The 17,142-nt window shown below is 41.0% G+C and overlaps 1 protein-coding gene across 3 annotated transcripts in view; it reads right to left on the bottom strand.

Annotated features, from left to right (window-relative positions):
• Positions 1 to 309: 309 nt before the first annotated feature.
• tiam1a (TIAM Rac1 associated GEF 1a) overlaps positions 310 to 17,142 on the bottom strand; it is a 57,289-nt gene continuing 40,456 nt past the window's right edge. For all 3 annotated transcript variants that reach the window (XM_061703478.1, XM_061703480.1, XM_061703479.1), the window contains 11 exons: positions 8,534 to 8,752; positions 8,383 to 8,451; positions 8,172 to 8,297; positions 7,778 to 7,886; positions 7,518 to 7,697; positions 5,652 to 5,867; positions 4,764 to 4,822; positions 4,562 to 4,658; positions 4,315 to 4,402; positions 3,484 to 3,659; positions 310 to 2,936 (listed from right to left, as the gene is read on the bottom strand). In XM_061703478.1, coding sequence (XP_061559462.1) covers positions 2,491 to 2,936; positions 3,484 to 3,659; positions 4,315 to 4,402; positions 4,562 to 4,658; positions 4,764 to 4,822; positions 5,652 to 5,867; positions 7,518 to 7,697; positions 7,778 to 7,886; positions 8,172 to 8,297; positions 8,383 to 8,451; positions 8,534 to 8,752 — 1,785 coding nt within the window. In that variant the 3' untranslated portion in view covers positions 310 to 2,490. The remainder of the gene's footprint in view (positions 2,937 to 3,483; positions 3,660 to 4,314; positions 4,403 to 4,561; positions 4,659 to 4,763; positions 4,823 to 5,651; positions 5,868 to 7,517; positions 7,698 to 7,777; positions 7,887 to 8,171; positions 8,298 to 8,382; positions 8,452 to 8,533; positions 8,753 to 17,142) is intronic.

Raw genomic sequence — 17,142 nt, 5'->3', positions numbered from 1 at the left:
TCTATAAATTTATATTTCAGAGTATACTAACAATGTGTCCAATCTAGGGTTAAAATTTTAATCGTCAAAGAATTTAATATGAATAAATTCATAAGATTAATTATAAAATGATGTAAAAATGCAATATAATCATATTAAAAATATTTACAAATAAACGCAGTCCTGTGTACTAAGATTGAAATACGTGTTTAAGTTAAAATAAAAAACATTCTAAATAAATATGAAATCCATACAAACAAGAATAGTAAAAATAAAAAATACAATAGAGCCCAAAGAATAAAGTGGAGTTGCACATACAAAAAGTGTAAATGTAGAAAGTTTATTGTTGTTGGTGTCATACAAAGGATAATACTCCACGTGTGTAGCAAAAAGTACAAAGACGATTCAAAGGGGGACACGCGCGTGATTGTGCCTCACAGTCCCAAAACTAAACTGCATCACAATTATTTGTACAAATTTTTTTTAAAGAAACTCCATCCAAGCAAAAGCTCACTGTCTTCATGTGACTGTCATTTTGTTCTTAAGTGCAAACGACAAGCAAGTGAAACAGCGGCACCAGTGGGAAAAGAGGAGCAACTGCAGGCATGACCTTCAAGTAAATTAGGATCGTGGTAGAACGGTAGTAGGGTTTCAAAGGGGGCGTGTCCTGTGGGATGACGCGATTTCTTGACGGACATTAGCAAGAGGCATTCACGGTAAATTGAGCCACACACACACACACACACAATTGGGGATAGTAAGCTAGCATCAAGTGTTGCTACCCTAACTTTAGCGCTATTGCTTTTATTTTGGTAGGTTTTGCTATCTTTTGTTTATGTTCACGAATAAAGCACTTTGATTTGGATACTGACTGGTTTAGCATTACTTTTATTTTGGTGGGTGGCAACTTCCTGTTTCTATTTCCTCCCCGTGAGCTTGATTGGACTTAACCGCGGATAATAATTTTATTTGTGAACAAAGGACTTTGATTTGGATCTTCCGTGACTAGTTAATTAGCCTTCTTTTTTCAGCCGGTATCAACTTCCTGCTTTTGTCCATTACCACCGGCTAATGACCATCTTTTTGTGAGCAAATAAGTTTGATTTGGATATTTTGTGACTGGTTAGGTGCCGTTATTGCTGTGATTTTGGCAAGTGTCAACTTTCTCGTTGTTCCTTTGCCTTTGGCTCGACACGACCCTCAAATCAGTAAATTCCGCTTGCATATCAAGGGCCTTTTTGCGAACAAACTACTTTGATTTGGATGCCGAATGGCATGTTAGGGTGGTTTAAGACTGTAGTGCAGACTGTGTGATAAACAACAAGAGCAGAAAGGGAATAAAGTCAATCCTAACTATATTTTTACAAAGTTTTACACCAAAAGTGAGTTTTTGGGAGTTACAAATACAAACATCCTGACCACAAACTCCAACGGTGGCCAAGAACCTCCTGCGGGGAAAAGTGAACGACTCGCAGCCTTTGTGTGCCAACTAAAAAAAAAAAAAAAACTAGTCATAAAAATAGAGAAGTTTCAAGGTTGTGCGTGGAAAAATAGACTTTTTGGCCCTAAAAATACGTCATCTTGGAGTGCTAAATACCAATAGGATTCTTGCTGGTAAACTGGATGTGGGTTTTCACTTCAAAATCAACAGGATTATATTTTAAAAGTTTTGAATCACATTCTGTTGGCTTTTGAATAAAAGCCAACAGAATTCTTGCTGGTAACCTATGGATTTGAGTCTATCCTTCAAAATAAATAGGCTTCTTATTCTAACAGTATATTCTAGAAGTTAGAGGTGACAACTGCCTTTGATTTCATCAATCTTGACCAGCTTGTATTGCTAAAATGAATAGGATTCTTGCTGGAAACTGCAGATTTGGGTCTAGCCTTCAAAAATCAATAGAGTCCTTGCTCTAACAGTGCAATCTGGAAGTTTTGAGGCGACAAATGCCTCTGATTTCAGCAACCTTAGCAATTTTGTACAACAACAAAAAAAATCACTAAGATTCTTGCTGGTAAACTGGATTTAGGCATATCCTTTAAACGCAATAGGGTTCTTGCTTCAACATAGTGTTGAGAATTACAATCGGGCAAGGGCCGAACAACCTCACAGTCCTTGAGGACTGGCATTTTATATCCCGGAAAAAGAAAAAAAAAAAAATCAGTGGGGATCTTGCTGTAACAGTAAATTCTGTCAGTTTGAGGTGACAAACAACATTGGTCTCAGCCACCTGGGCTATCATGTATCGTTAAAAACCAACAGGATGGGTCTATCCTTCAAAATAAATAGGGCTCGAACAGAGCATATTCTGAGTACCAAGGTGGCAAACTAAAAAAAAAACAAATCAAGACGATTCTTACAGTGAAGTTAAAAAGGGGCTAGACTGATACTTGGTGATCCTCATGGAGGGGAGAAGTGTATAAAACGCACACCCGCATTGACGCAGGTGTACCTAATGAACTAGCAGTGCACCCCATCAGCCGCCATTGGCGGGCGAACAACAGGCGGTGTCAGAACACGTCCCTGTTGCAGCCGAAGTCCTCCCTGCGCACCCACACGGTGTCGCGCTCGGGCCCCCGTTGCGCCGCGCAGGCCTTCAGCACGCCGCGGATCTCCATGGCGTCCATCTTGGCGTCTAGCTCGGTGGCCTGCGCGGCGGTCGCCCCCTCGCGCCGCGACTTGCAGTACTCGTCGTCGTCGCTCAAAATGTCCGTCTCCTTCACCTTGGCGGCGTCCTCGTAGGGTCGCAGGTCGAACTGCTGCTCCAGCCAGAGCTCCGAAGGCACAGGTGCGTGCTGGGACGGCGGCGAGGGGGCGCCAAGGGCGGCCGAGTCAGAGTCCCGGTGGAGGTTGTTGTTGTTGAAGACTGGGTCTGTGTCCAAGACCAGGTCTGTGTCGATAGTGAAGCGGTTTCGCAGCAACTTCCTGCGAGCCAGAGAGCGGGACGGAGCCGAAGCTGCGTACACAAAACATGGGAAGATTAGAGACATGTTTTATTTTGGAAGGCTTGCTACTTCCTGTTTTCTCCTCCCATAGCCATTGGCTTGCTAGAACTCTTACCATTTAGCTTTTTTTTTTTTTTTTTAACAACTGACTTAAATTAGGATATTCTGTGACTAGCTTTTATTTTGATAAGTTTGCTACTTCCTGTCCTTGTTCAATTGCTGTTGACTAAATAGGACACTCAGTCAGCATATTGGTGGTATTCAGTATGTTTTTGTGATCAACGTTGCCGTTGATTGAACTCAATTCTCAGGTACCTTTTTGTAAATAAATGACTGAATATATATATAATATATATTGGAAATGGTGATTGCTTTAGTATTAATGCTTTTATTTTGGTATGTTGCTGCTTCTGTTTGATGTACCATTGCTGCTGACAAGAGTGCTACATTAGCATCTTGCGCTAGTATTGGACTTAGTGACAAGGGATGTACATCAAGTATTGATTTGAACGAAATACAAACGTAACAGCTTATTTTCCTGAAAAGTGTTGAGGTCACCTGCTCGGTTGACGACGGGCCTGTGTGCCCCCTTGAGGGCGCAGAGTCGCTTGCCCCCAAAGGGCACGTACTGCTGGCTGAGGGGAAGAGACTCTGTCTTGAGCAACTGCCGCCGCTGCTTCTCCCTGAGGATGGAGTGCACCGCCTTCAGCAGATCCTTCTTGCTCTCCGCAGAACTGAACACAAAAAGAAAAAACGGGGCATCGGTGCATTCAAAACGGCTAGGAAAAACAAAACATGGATTTAATTTTGTTTTTATAAAATCCAAGTGGTGACTTAAAGCCGAAACATTGAGTCAAGAACTCTGGGACACTTAAAATAAATAATATTAGCTAAATAAATGAACAAATGAATAAATAATGAAATAAACCATTTTTTCAAAGTATGAATTAATGTACTATTTAATTTCATTATTTTTTAAATGTAATTCTTTTTTTACTAATTACATTTGTTATAAATTCTCCCTAAAAACAAAAACAAAAAAATAAAGAAACAACAATAAAATTAAATGTGTATTTAAAATTTTAAAAATGAAATTAATAACTACAGAAATTACAAAAAATAAAAGTCCAAAATAAAAAAAGATACATCACAAAAAACAAGAGAACAAAAATGAATCGTAGTGATAAATTAGGTTTTTATTATATAGATACAATTTAAAAAGTAAAAATAGTTTGATTTCATTTAAAGAAAAATAGATACATAGAAAATAAAACAAAAATAAAAAAGATAAAAGGGATGAAATAATACCAACAAAAATATATTACTAAATAATAAAACAACTAGATTAAACATAGTAAGAGTCTTTAATTGGTTAATAAAAGTTCAAACCTGCAGCACAACTGGAAGGTTCTCTCCGGTCGCCCCTCGGATTCTGACCTGGTGTGAACTATTTCACACACAGCTGCGCCTTCAGAGTCTACACAGATAAAAGACAAAGATGAAATGTAACCTGCTTTCGCAAAGGAAATAAAATTGCAGTCATTAATCTATTTTCCCCACTAACTGCTAGGCCATTGGCAGACGAAACAATTAATGGTGATGATGTAACTTATTATCAGCTGCAGCATTAGCGTACTTGTGAGGGCGCGGACTTGCAGCGAGTGGGTGCCGATCATGTGACGGAAGCGGAACGGATCCCGGTCATCGTTCATGGATGATCGGTGAGAGCCGCCCTGAGGAAGAGGAGTCTACTACATTAACATGGCAACAGGGGGCACTGCAGTACACTTCATTTTTACGTTATATTTATATTAAGAAAAAATAATATGGATCCTCACCACTTTCTTTCTATGCTTGGCCGAGTCTTTGTACACAAACACCACAGCGGTTTTGAAAACTAAGGGACAGAAATAAATTCCCAAAAAATATGAGTCAGGACATCATGTAGAAATAAATCCACTTCCACGGGGCCGCGCCAGGACAATCTCATTTTTGCCGTGATGATGATGTAATAGTCATAATATTAATTCTCTGTATGGAGGCCAAGCAGGGTGCAAAAGAATAAAAGAGGGCAACGCAGGGAGACTCTCTCTTTTATGATGTGATAAAATTATAGTGCAAAGATCATATTGTGTGCAAAGTTCTCATTTCCACTGTAAACACTATTAAGTATTTCTGTAACTATTCATGTTTACAGGGGTAGATATAGACGCAAACAAAATACATTTTTAAAACATTAACCCACTATGCCCCCCAATATAAAAATAGATATATATAAAAAAAACAATACATAGCTTTAACATTTTATATCAAAATTACTAAAATAAAAATTGTCAAATTATAGTTTTTAAAGAATTGAAAAACATTTTACACAATTACACAATATATTGTTTTAAATATATAGCTCTACAATATATTTTGATATTATATTATGGTAAGAATTTTAAATGTTAAAAAAAAATAAAAAAATGCAAGGGGCACTTAACATACTCAAATATATTAAAAAATATATAAAATAAGACAACACAATAAAAATATCCAATAATGTATATTACAAAATATGACAAAAGCTTCCAAAAAAGCAGTTTAGTTTGGGTAATTATGTTCTATAAATAAGCTTTAAAATAGAGTTTGAATAGTGAACCTAGAAGGGGGACTTAGGTACATCACAGACGTCTTGATTGAAAATGGAGCCATGTTTCTATAGTTTTGTAGGTGTAGATTACCAAAGGCAGCCAATTCTGGGTCTTTCTTGCCCTTTCCCAAAGAGGCCGGAGGGTTGACCCAGACCACGCTGGAGTGCATGAGCAGATCGCCCATGGAGAGGTCTCCCACCTCCTTCTGCTCGCTGATGAGCTGATCGAACACGGCGCCAAACTCCTCGTGGAGCTTCTGCATCTCGTTGATGTGACTCGCCACCTTGTTCATCGCCTTCATGGCCACTGAACAAACATGCATACGCACGTCATGTATGAATCCCTTAATAAAGGTCTAAAGCAGTGTGTAGACTCCCTTAATCGAGATCCAAACAATGTGTATCTAAACAATGTGTGCTCTAAACCAATGTGTATGCCTCCTTTAATCAAGGTTTAAAGCAATGTATGATTCCCTCAAGTAGGGTCAAAACCAGTTTTCTGACTGGCTTAGGTGAGGTTTGAACCAACGTGGATGACTCCCTCCATCAATGTCTTAAACAGCGTATGACTCCTTTAAATGAGCCAACACCAGAAACAGCGTATGACTCCCTTAAGTGAGCCGAAACCAGAGTATGACTCCTTTAAGCAAGATCTGAAGCAGGATCTGAAGTGTACGACTCCCTTAAGCAAGGTTTAAAGCAGGGTACATGAGGTGGGGTAGGGTGGTTGGTTGGGGGGGTGGCATTGAGTCCTCGCGGCCCCTACTAAGTGTCCGGTTGTCGGGGCGCCTTTTTGGGGCCGGCGGACCGCCCTGGGTTCCTCGGTGTGGGACGTGTCCCGTCCGCTGGGCTGCTCTCGGGTGGACCCCTGGGCCTGATCCCGCCCCTCGATTGATTCGGTGGGTGGGGTCCTCAGCCGCCGCGGTGCGGCCACAGCAATTACAGGACACTTCTGTCAGTCTTAGTGCATGTAAAACGGTATCAATTCACTTGCATGTATCCGCAGGCACACACCCCTAGGACTCTTTCACTGGGTGTGGGGTCACGCACTTACTGCGACAAATAACTCATGAATATGCAAATCGCTTGTGTATCCCCTCACTTATACTCTCTTCCTCTAGACTTTTATAATTTACATAATTAATGCCACCACACTTCAGCTGTACAGTCGGGTTCACGACCCTTGTCCTTCATGCTTCTTCTCCTGTCCTTGATCCTATTCTATATTGTCCTGTCCTTCCCTCACAGGGTGTAGCACTACAGCCCCATGCAACACTCAATGTTGCATTGTTGGAGATAATGTAATGATTTACTTCTCGCATCCTGTTTACAATTCGTGCTCTGTCTTTTGTCTTTGTTTCTCTCTCCCTTCTAGAAACTTTGTTCTGTTCGACTGATCAAGTCTGATTCTCAATAAACCTCAATTATAATAACACAGCGGAAGCTTAAAAACTCCATTGTGACACAGTAAAACTGTTCCGACAAAAAAGGGATACAGATTTTCAATTCTGCTTGACATAACAGCCAAACAGGACCCAAAAAAAAAAAAAAAAAAAAAATGTGTATGTCACCCTTAGGCAAGTTCCCAATATATGACTCCCTTGATCGGGGTCTAAAGCAGTGTATGAAGCCCTTAAGTGAGGTCTAAACCACAGAGTACGACTCCTTTCAGCAAGGTCTAAAGCAAAATGTATGACTCCCTTAAATGAGGTTTGAAACAGAGTGAATCATTCTCTTAAAATCCTTTATAACAATGTACATGACTCCCTTAAACAAGGTCTAAAGTAAAGTATGGGTCCCTTAAGCAAAATATAAACCAAATGTAAACTGCAGTGTATGACTGTTAAGCAAGGTCCAACTAGAGTGTATAGGGCGGTCTAAGAAAAGTGTATGACTCCCTTAGATATCCATGACTCCTTTAAGTAAGGTCTATAAAGCAATGTGTGACAAATCTCACTGTCCAGGTGGTAGTGCTCATCGCTGTCAGGGTCCGTGAGGGAGAAGAGCTCCCTGAGCAGCAGAGGGTACTTGAGGACCCTCTGGATGGGCTTGATCAGGTAGGACTCCAGAGTGGACGAGTGCTGCTGCTTGGGGTTCCGCTCGGACAGGAACGCCTTGAAGTCCGGGTCCGTTTTTGCTAGAAGAGTTACAGAAATGCCTTCGATGTTCAGGCTCAAAACCAGAGACCACTTACAGACTGGAAAAAGGCTTGTTTACCTTTGGCGAGGACCTTGGGCACCTTAGTGTGGCTGGCGCAGAAGGCGCTGTAGATCTTGAAGCGGTCGGCATAGTAAAGGAACGAGCCGCCCAAGGAGAAGAGCACTTTCTGTGGAAACAAGTGTATGACTCCAATCGGCGTGCTCTAGACCAGAGTGTATGACTCCCTTTAGTGTGGTCTAGACAAGTGTGTGCGGCATGATTCTAGTTCTAGCAAAATCAGTGTATGACTCTCTTAAAAAAGGTCTAAACCAAAGTGCATGACTCCATTAAGTGAGATGTAACGGTGTATGACAGCCTTTAACTGTGTGTAAACAAGCGCATGACTCCCTTATCAGGTCTAAACTAGTGTACAACTCCCTTAAATAAGGTCTAAGCTTCTTTTTATCTCCACCTTGAACTGCTCCACTCTCTCCAGTCTGTCCAAATTGGGCACCAGTCTGATTCCGTCCTCCAAAGTCCTCAGAAACTCCACCTGGAAGTCCACCATCTCGCCCAGGTTGCCGAACAGAATGTCCAGCTGCCACAGAAGAGTGCAGATGTTATAATAAAAAAAAAAAAACATGATCACGGTCTGGTAGCAGTTGACGTGTATAGGATCTTACCTCGTCCTGCGTGAGGAAGCTCTCCTTCTGCAGCGGCGTCAAGTAGCACTCGATGAGGCAACGCAGGTCCTGCACAGATGAGGAGGAACAAGCTCAGACGCCCCAATGGGGAACAAGGACGGAGGGTATACGGGGATGAGTCACCACCGACTTTGACGTAAGTCTTCTCCGTGTCCACCAGCTCGCTGATTACTTTGCGCAGCTTGTCGGCGTGTGAGAGCTGACGCTGAGTGCAGGACGGCGGCAGGGCCGACACCGGGCTGGGGGACAGGGATGTCGAGGAGGAAGACGAGGATGAGGAAGACAACATCTGGCACTCGGGAGGGTCATGGAGGCTGCGGTGGTGGAAGGAGGACGCCTGTGCAGTGTTCTGAGGGGAGTTGCACATGCATTCAGTATTACAGGCATGCTGGGAGATGTCAAAGACAAACTGAATTGTAGTGATTACAAAAAAAACACACCCTTAAGCAAGGAATTTAGCGAGGGTATAAAACTCCTTCAAGCGAGGTCTAAACGAGAGCTGCCTCCCATTGGCGAAGTTAAAACCAGGCCCCTCTGACAGCTACTTCTATTTGACACAGTTTTATATCACATTGTCCATATTTGGCTAAGACTGCCCCCTTTCCTCTGATTGGTTGACTCAGTGTAGAGGAAACGCATAGCCTCTCACTTGTGAGAGGCTATGCGTTTGTTATGTTTATAGGACTGGCCCGGGAGCGGAAAAGGAAGTCGGAGATCTTTACAAGTGACGTAGATAAGCTTGAGAAATACGAATGACCTGATTTCAGGCCTCTTGGCAGAAAAACGTCTCGAACTCAGGAATGCGTGGATGATTTGAATTCATATGTCACGTTTAATGAGGCACCATCGAGACAATATTACATTGCAAATCCTAGAAAAAGTTGGTTTGGCAAAATACAGGACCTTTATGTGCGATCTAAACCAGAGTGCACAACTCACTCGTATAAGCCACTGTATGACTCCCTTAAGCATGGTTTTCCCATGTTTGACACCCTTAAACAAGGTCTAAATCAGTGTAGGATATCCTTAAGGGAGGTCTAAACCAGTCTGTGTGACTTCCTTAAACAAATTATACATCAACATCCATGATCCCCTTAAACTTAAGAGTGTATGACTCCGTTAAACAAGGTCGAAAGCAGAGTGTCAACTTTGACCTTTGTACAAATTGTGCCTTGCGTTGCGCACACAACTAATGTAGAGCTTTAAATGCGAGACGTACCCAGGTGGAATACAATTAAGAGTGACAGACGGGCAGCGGGGGTGGAAACAGACCCGTCTCAGCGGATTGCATGCCTCGTCTCTCGTTCACGCTATGCTAATGACAAAGCCCATTTTCCGTAGTGGCATTCAAACCCGTTTGGCAGCACGACCGCATCTGGACACACACAAAGATAGTGATCTTCCATGCATCCACTGTTGTTCCTTCTCAACTAAACCACAACAAACAGCCATAGAAAAGACCAAATCTAAGACACAAAGCAGAGTGCATAACTCCCTTAGGCAAGATCTAAACCTGACGGGTAGTATGATGTATTGTTGGAGAATTGTCGTTGCAATGTGCCATGCACAATAGTCACGTTGCAAGGTCAGGCGATGTCTGAGGCAAAAGAACTCTGGTACCCAACATGCACTGCACACAGAACAGCCCACAGTGTTATTTACCAATCTTCTTGTATGGGAAACAATTTCATGACTGCATTTAATGTGCAGTAAAGCTCTTCAGAATGCAACGAATGAACACAACAGATTACACCGGGGGTGGGGGGTGAAATTGCTCTGACTAAATTTGAAGGAAAAAAACTTAAGGTGCACACAACAACGTGTGTCGTTTAAAATAATGCACTCACATATGTAAATAATGATGCCTATTATGTTAAAAACGTGTAAAATAGGATATTAAAAACATGAATAGTGGTAGGAATGTGCTAATGACTACAGAATAACTGTGCATGAAAAGAAATGAATTTAACTTTATGTCTGGCTGGACTCTTACCTGCTTTGTACTACAGTGCATTTAAAAAGAAAAAGGCTTGTCAAAAATGACTCGGTTCTGAGAACCGGAGTTCAAATCCCGGCCTCGCCTGTGTGGAGTTTGCCTGTTCTCCCCGTGCCTGCGTGGGTTTTCTCCGGGGAGTCCAGTTTCCTCCCATATCCCAAAAACATGCGTGGTAGGTTGATTGAAGATTCTAAATTGCCCGTAGGTGTGAATGTGAGTGTGAATGGTTGTTTGTCTATATGTGCCCTGCGATTGGCTGGTGACCATTTCACGGTGTAACCCGCCTCTTGCCTGAAGATAACTTGGATAGGCTCTGGCATGCCCGTGACCCTTGTGAGGATAAGCGGTACAGAAAGTGGATGGATATGATAAACTGCCCAAACAACAGAGAGAGGGGAAAAAGAGAAATGTGTGCTAGGTTTCACGTTGCAGTTATGTTATCCTGTATTTTTATTGTTACATTGCAATATATAACGCATGGTTACAAAAAACAAAACCAAAAAAAAAAAAATCGCAATGTCATTTTTTTCCCCAGTATCGTGCAGCCCTAAGACCATGTGCCTCACCGAAATGAAGTTTAAAAAAAAAGAGTGTATGACACCCTCAAATACTCTAAGGTTGAAACTAGAGTGTGTGACTGCCGTGAGGTCCTTAAACAGAGCGTACGACTCCCTTAAGTGAGGTGTCACTCCGAGCGGTCAGAAGAATGAGCTTCAGTGGACTGACAGATGGATGGTGGAGCAGAGACAGATGTCAGCGCGAAATGGAGATGCCACTTCACCGCCAGCACATTAACAAGCGAGCTGCTGCTACCCCATTAATGATGTGCTAATGCATGCTATCCATTGCACAACATAACAATAAAAATGAGCCTTCAACACAAACATAGGGCAGCTCACCAGGTGTAAAACATCACAGAGCAACTTGGACGCCCACTTGGAGTTCATCCTCGTCTTCCTCTTTGACCTCCTGAAGACAGACATGCTGGCGGTCGGATCACAGCTAAAACTTCCGTCCAGGGGTATTCAACAAAACCTCCGAACATGAGTTCATAAGCCTTCAAGTTTCAGACTGACAAAAAGAAATCCCGTCTCAATCCGGGGTGGAACAAACAAGTCGAGAAGAAGAAGAGTCTCCTCTGTGAGTTGAGAAACCGGAGAGGAGGAGGCAGGGAAGGGAGGAGGGAAAGGAAGGAAGTGCATACACTCACTTGGTTATGTAAGCAGAACTGACAGCAACAACAGACAAGATGAAAGATTGATGAGATCAGCACTAAATTCTGTCATTAAGATTCGTGCATGATTCAATCATCTAAAAAGTTCCATTCCAGACCTGCATCAAAGAAATGTCTTTTCCTTTGATCCGTCGCCCCACTGGTTCGCAATGTTTTCCAGAGGACTGTATTGTAATTTTTGCCCTACGGACAGACAAACAAGCGGCCATGATAACTTCCTTGGTGGAGATATAATGTATCTAATTAATTTCATTTGGATGCATGTGTTACAAAATGAGAAATAGCCCCAATTCCAGACCTGCATCAGAAAATCATGTTTGTTTCCTGTCACCCCACTTTGGCAAGTTTTCCAGAGGCCCGTTCAGTAATATTTTGCATACTCCGCTAACAGACAAACTAACAGCTAGCAAGTCCTTTTATTCATCCCCTTCTGCATATGTCTGAATTGTCTCATTAAAATTCTATGAGAAATGTCCTCTAAAAAGTTCCATTCCAGACCTGTACCAAAAAAATTATTTTTTCCCTTGACCAATCAACCTGCTTCCCCAGAAACTTTTCCAGAGGTCTGCTCAGTCATTTTTGCATAAGCTCACTACCAAACAAACTAACTGCAACAACACCTTCCTTGGTGGAGGTTTTACGCTCACTGGCTGCACAATTTCATTCCAAAGTCTACACAACCTGCACAGACCAGACCGCACCTGGCGTTGCACTTCTCACACACATACACTGTTATGCAACACCTTAACGCCTTAATTCCAATTGACTGATGCACACATGTGCCGAGTGCCTCTTTACAACACCTCATTCGCATTACAGGTAGTTGGAGGACCACCCGTTTGAAAACAAATGTTACAAAAACCTAAAAAAAACAAAAAAAAGCCATGTGTCTTGAAGCACAACAACTAAATTACATGAATTCAAAGTTTAAAAAAAAAGCATTACCTTATCCCCAAAGCAGGTCTTGCGCCTTCGGCTATGGAGCGAGTGCATGTGTGTATATGTGAGTGTGGAAGTAGTGTTGTGTGGAGGGAGGAGCTGGGAGGCAAGCGGCAACCTGTCACCATCACCGCGCCCGCCAGCGAAAAGTGGGATAAAAAGAGATTAGTTACGCACAGCATATCATAGCTCTTGGCTTGACATGTATTAAATACAGTGTATATGAATGTTTGCTCAGAAGTGTGTACTTGACAATGATGACAAAGCCACTTGGATAAATTTTTAATTGGTTGATGAACTGATATTTTTCATTGAATTATTGAATGACTCACCTAGATTTTTAAAATAATGAAATGATTTGTATTTTACAAATCAAGAGTTTAAATGCAAAAGCAGACCTCATCTTTTGTGAATTAACGAGTTCTTTCATTTCTGATTTTAGGTTAAAGCTAATTTTTACTCAGAGTATTCTAAATCAATATGAGAAATTAAGATGTTAATTTGGGAAATGTTTTAATTGTCTTTGATGTAATTTCATCGCAAAAATCAGACAACTCAAATAATTTTGTTCAAAAACAGACAGGTCCAAAATTTTACAAAATTACACTAAAAGGACGAACTTTTCTCTAAATCGCTCTTCACGGCTTTTGTGTTTGAACTCTAAACATTTTACAAAAAATAGCAAATTTATGACATTATTATTAACAAATATATTTTTTAGATATATTGGACCCCCGCTATTCACGAGGGATAGCAACTGGGCCCGACCGCAAATAGCGAAATAAATAATTCTATATGCATGAAAAAAACATCCATCCATCCATCCATCCATCCATCCATCCATTTTCTGAGCCGCTTCTCCTCACTAGGGTCGCGGGCGTGCTGGAGCCTATCCCAGCTGTCATCGGGCAGGAGGCGGGGTACACCCTGAACTGGTTGCCAGCCAATCGCAAACAAACAACCATTCGCACTCACAGTCATGCCTATGGGCAATTTAGAGTCTCCAATTAATGCATGTTTTTGGGATGTGTGAGGATACCAGAGTGCCCGGAGAAAACCCACGCAGGCACGGGGAGAACATGCAAACTCCACACAGGCGGGGCCAGGGATTGAACCCGGGTCCTCAGAACTGTGAGGCTGACGCTCTAACCAGTCGGCCGCCATGAAAAAAACAATTTAAAAAAATAAGAATATAAATGGGGGATTAGGTCAAAACACTGCGAAAAAGGAGGGTATTGGGTTAAAAAAATATGAATAAGTGGGTGTATTGGGCTTCCCTGCTAACGCTACTGCCCCCGCGACCCAACCTTGGATAAGCAGAAGAAAAAATGGATGAATATTATTTTTCTTTATAATAATACAGTGATGCAAAACATGTGGTCCGGTGACATCATACGTAATCTAACGCATTACTTTTTATATTATTGTCAGATTACAGTTACTTTGATTTATCTGACAAGTTACTTTTTTTGTTCATGAAAAGCAGCGCTTAATATGCTTTTGGTATTAAAATGTGCTATTTTTGCTTAGACAACAGATATTTACCATTAACAAACTACAGTGCTTGGGAACATGAGGCAAGTCAATAACCAAGACACTTGATTCAGTCACGGAGCATGTCGTAAGTGTAAACCAATTTTCAGCCTTTGTTTTAGTAATGACTAATAAAACAGACAAAAAAAATACTGTATGCTTAACTATCCATAACTAAAATGCACACAACGACTAACTACAATATAGAAAAAGGGCGAAATATTTATAGACGGAGCCGTCTGGGTCAGTGATGTCACGTGACGTGTTGCACGTTTTCCGTACATAGTCAACTCACGTGTACCCAAGCAGCCAGCGAAGCAAACACAATGGACGGTGACGAGGGATTGGCATACTTAAACTGGAAATACAGTCACTACTTTGAGTTTCTCCAAAGAGGACAATACTAAGGTTCGTTGTACACTATGCGCGCGAAAAGTGTACTGAGAATGGTGTGCTTGTTTATATTTAGGTGGCTATTTGGGATGTCAAGTCTGCACTAAGTTGCTCATTTAATGTGGCTTCAACTACACTCATATTTAAGTTATTTTTCCATGTTGATGACATCATTCTGTAATTTGTGTGGCGTACATTACCAAGTAATGGGTACGGTTAAGATAATGCTTTTTTCTATACTGTGGCCAAGTGATAATCCGGCCACTTGACAGCTGCTGAAAGTAAGTAAAGTTACTTTTTTTCTAATTTAGTTACTTTTGAAATCAAGTAATCAGTAAAGTAACCAAGTTACTTTGTCAAGGTAACTGTGGCAGCACTAATGTATATATATATTTTTTAAAGAAATTTAAGGCATTATTAAAGCTACTGATTACATTTAAGACCTCTCATTCACCTAAAATATGACTACTCTGGGTGGACAATAATTTGGGTGGACAATAATTTAAGAAAATCCTGCAATATTATTTTTGAATGAATTACATTTTGGGGGGATTTTTGATCAAAAGTAGAGCAATAATTTTTTTATTGTGTGGTGTGGCATTATTAAAACATTTTGAAAGGAGGATTTGAGCATACTGTGTCACTAGTGGATAATTAAGGCCATCATTTTGGAACTTCTATGGTTTCTATCTTGAAATAAAGGCCCTATATATAAATATAAGTTATTATTATTAAAATAACACTATTAATTGTTAGTTATTTACTGCTAAATTAATTCATGAGGACAGGACTCTCTCTAGTGGACAGACTGTGACAGTACAATAACCAGTTATGATCAGACATGATGAGATTAAAAATTTTAAAAAAGAAGTGACATTTGAGAAGATGCTAAAACTAATAAAGGAAGCAAGCAATGTCTGTCAATCAAAGAAAATCCTAACCCCTTGAAGGCTTAAATAGCACATTTTTCAAAAGTCTCCAGGTGTTTAAAAAAAAAAAAAAAAAAAAAGAAGAAGAAGTATATAAATGATGAGCAGATCGACTTTCTCTGCCCTGGGAATGACGACAATCACCACTATCATCATCTCCGTGATTGCTGTTATCCCAAGTGATCAGCCCCCCTCCCCCCACTACATACCCCTCCTCTTCTCGCCCTCTGGTTATCACATTTGTAGGCAGCGATGGTGCTTTTGTCTAAAATAATGAAGCTCGCCGTCGCGCTACACACTCATTTGTCTGCGCTAAATGACAATGAAGTGACGACCATGTCTGGATAATTAAAAACGGTGCCGCCTTCGCTACCGGGTGAGATGAGGTGAGACAAAGCAGGGACAAGAGATAGAAAATTACAATGGGGAGAAAAAAGACATTTGCCAGGATTTTGTTAGTTTGTCCACAGACAACATCCGAATTCCTAAATCCTGTATCCTAATGAGCAGCTAAGGTAGAATTTTAAGGGCTAAAATTTCTAATTTAAAGAAACCGTTAACGTTAGCTTCAGCCACCTGACAAGACAACCATTTTACATTAACTATTAATATTAGCTTTCGCCAGTTTATACAACACACATTTATTTTACATCTACCATTAGCTTTAGCTATTGAACACAATCAGAGCACAGCTCCATTTGAAATACACTCTTATCTTTAACCAGCTTACACCTTCATACAGTTTGTGTTAGCTTTAGCCACCTGAGACAACTACAACACTGCTCTATTTTACATACATTCGCTTTAGCCAGCTAACATTTTCTTGCATAGATAAAAATTGCTTTAGCCGTCTAAGAGAACGACAGGGAACCTCTTTATACATATACAGTTAGTGTTAGCACAAGCAAGCTAACACAATGACAGCGCACATCTTACGTACAACATTAGTTGGCTTTAGCTCTAGCCATCTAACACAACAAGAGGACACTTCTATTTTTTAACAAAACAGACGACACAATGCACACTATTTACATACACCATTAACTTCAGCCAGCTAACACATTTACAGTGTTAGTTTTAGCCAGCTAGCCACAATGCATCTCATCTAAATTCAACATTAGCTTTAGCCAGCTAACATTCATACACAGCATTAGCTTTAGAATTAACCACCTAACATGACCACAAATCATGTCTATTTTTTTACATGTGTTTTACACCATTATAGAGCATTAGCTTTAGCCATCTAACATAACCAAAGTGCACTCCTATTTTACATACACCGTAAGCGCGAGCCAGTGAACATGTTCATTCATGGGTTAGCTTTAGCTTTGTAAGACGACCACGACCCACCTTTATTTGACATACAGTACATCACATATTTCACTTAAGCCAGCTGGCACGTTCATACACAGCGTTAGCTTTAGTCATCTAACACAATTACAGCACACTTCTGTTTTATATCCAGCATAAGCCTCAGCAAGCCAACAAAACTACAGCCTAAAATGTGTCTTGTCATTCATCCTCTGCTCATGCCTAACCTTCCAACAGGCTCATGTAAAAATAAAAAATCCTCCACAAAGGTAACTGCTGTTGCCATGGTGACAGAGGTGACAAGCGTATCCGGGGAAAGGGGCAACGAGGTCTGCTATCCTGGTAGCAGCAACCATCACAATGCCGACACACTGATGAGAGGCGACGGCCGCTTAATTACTAAA

This window comes from Phycodurus eques, chromosome 17, assembly GCF_024500275.1.
Source record: "Phycodurus eques isolate BA_2022a chromosome 17, UOR_Pequ_1.1, whole genome shotgun sequence".
Lineage (NCBI taxonomy): Eukaryota > Metazoa > Chordata > Actinopteri > Syngnathiformes > Syngnathidae > Phycodurus > Phycodurus eques.
The sequence above is the reverse complement of the archived record's forward strand: the minus strand, read 5'-3'. Positions and strand labels throughout refer to the sequence as shown.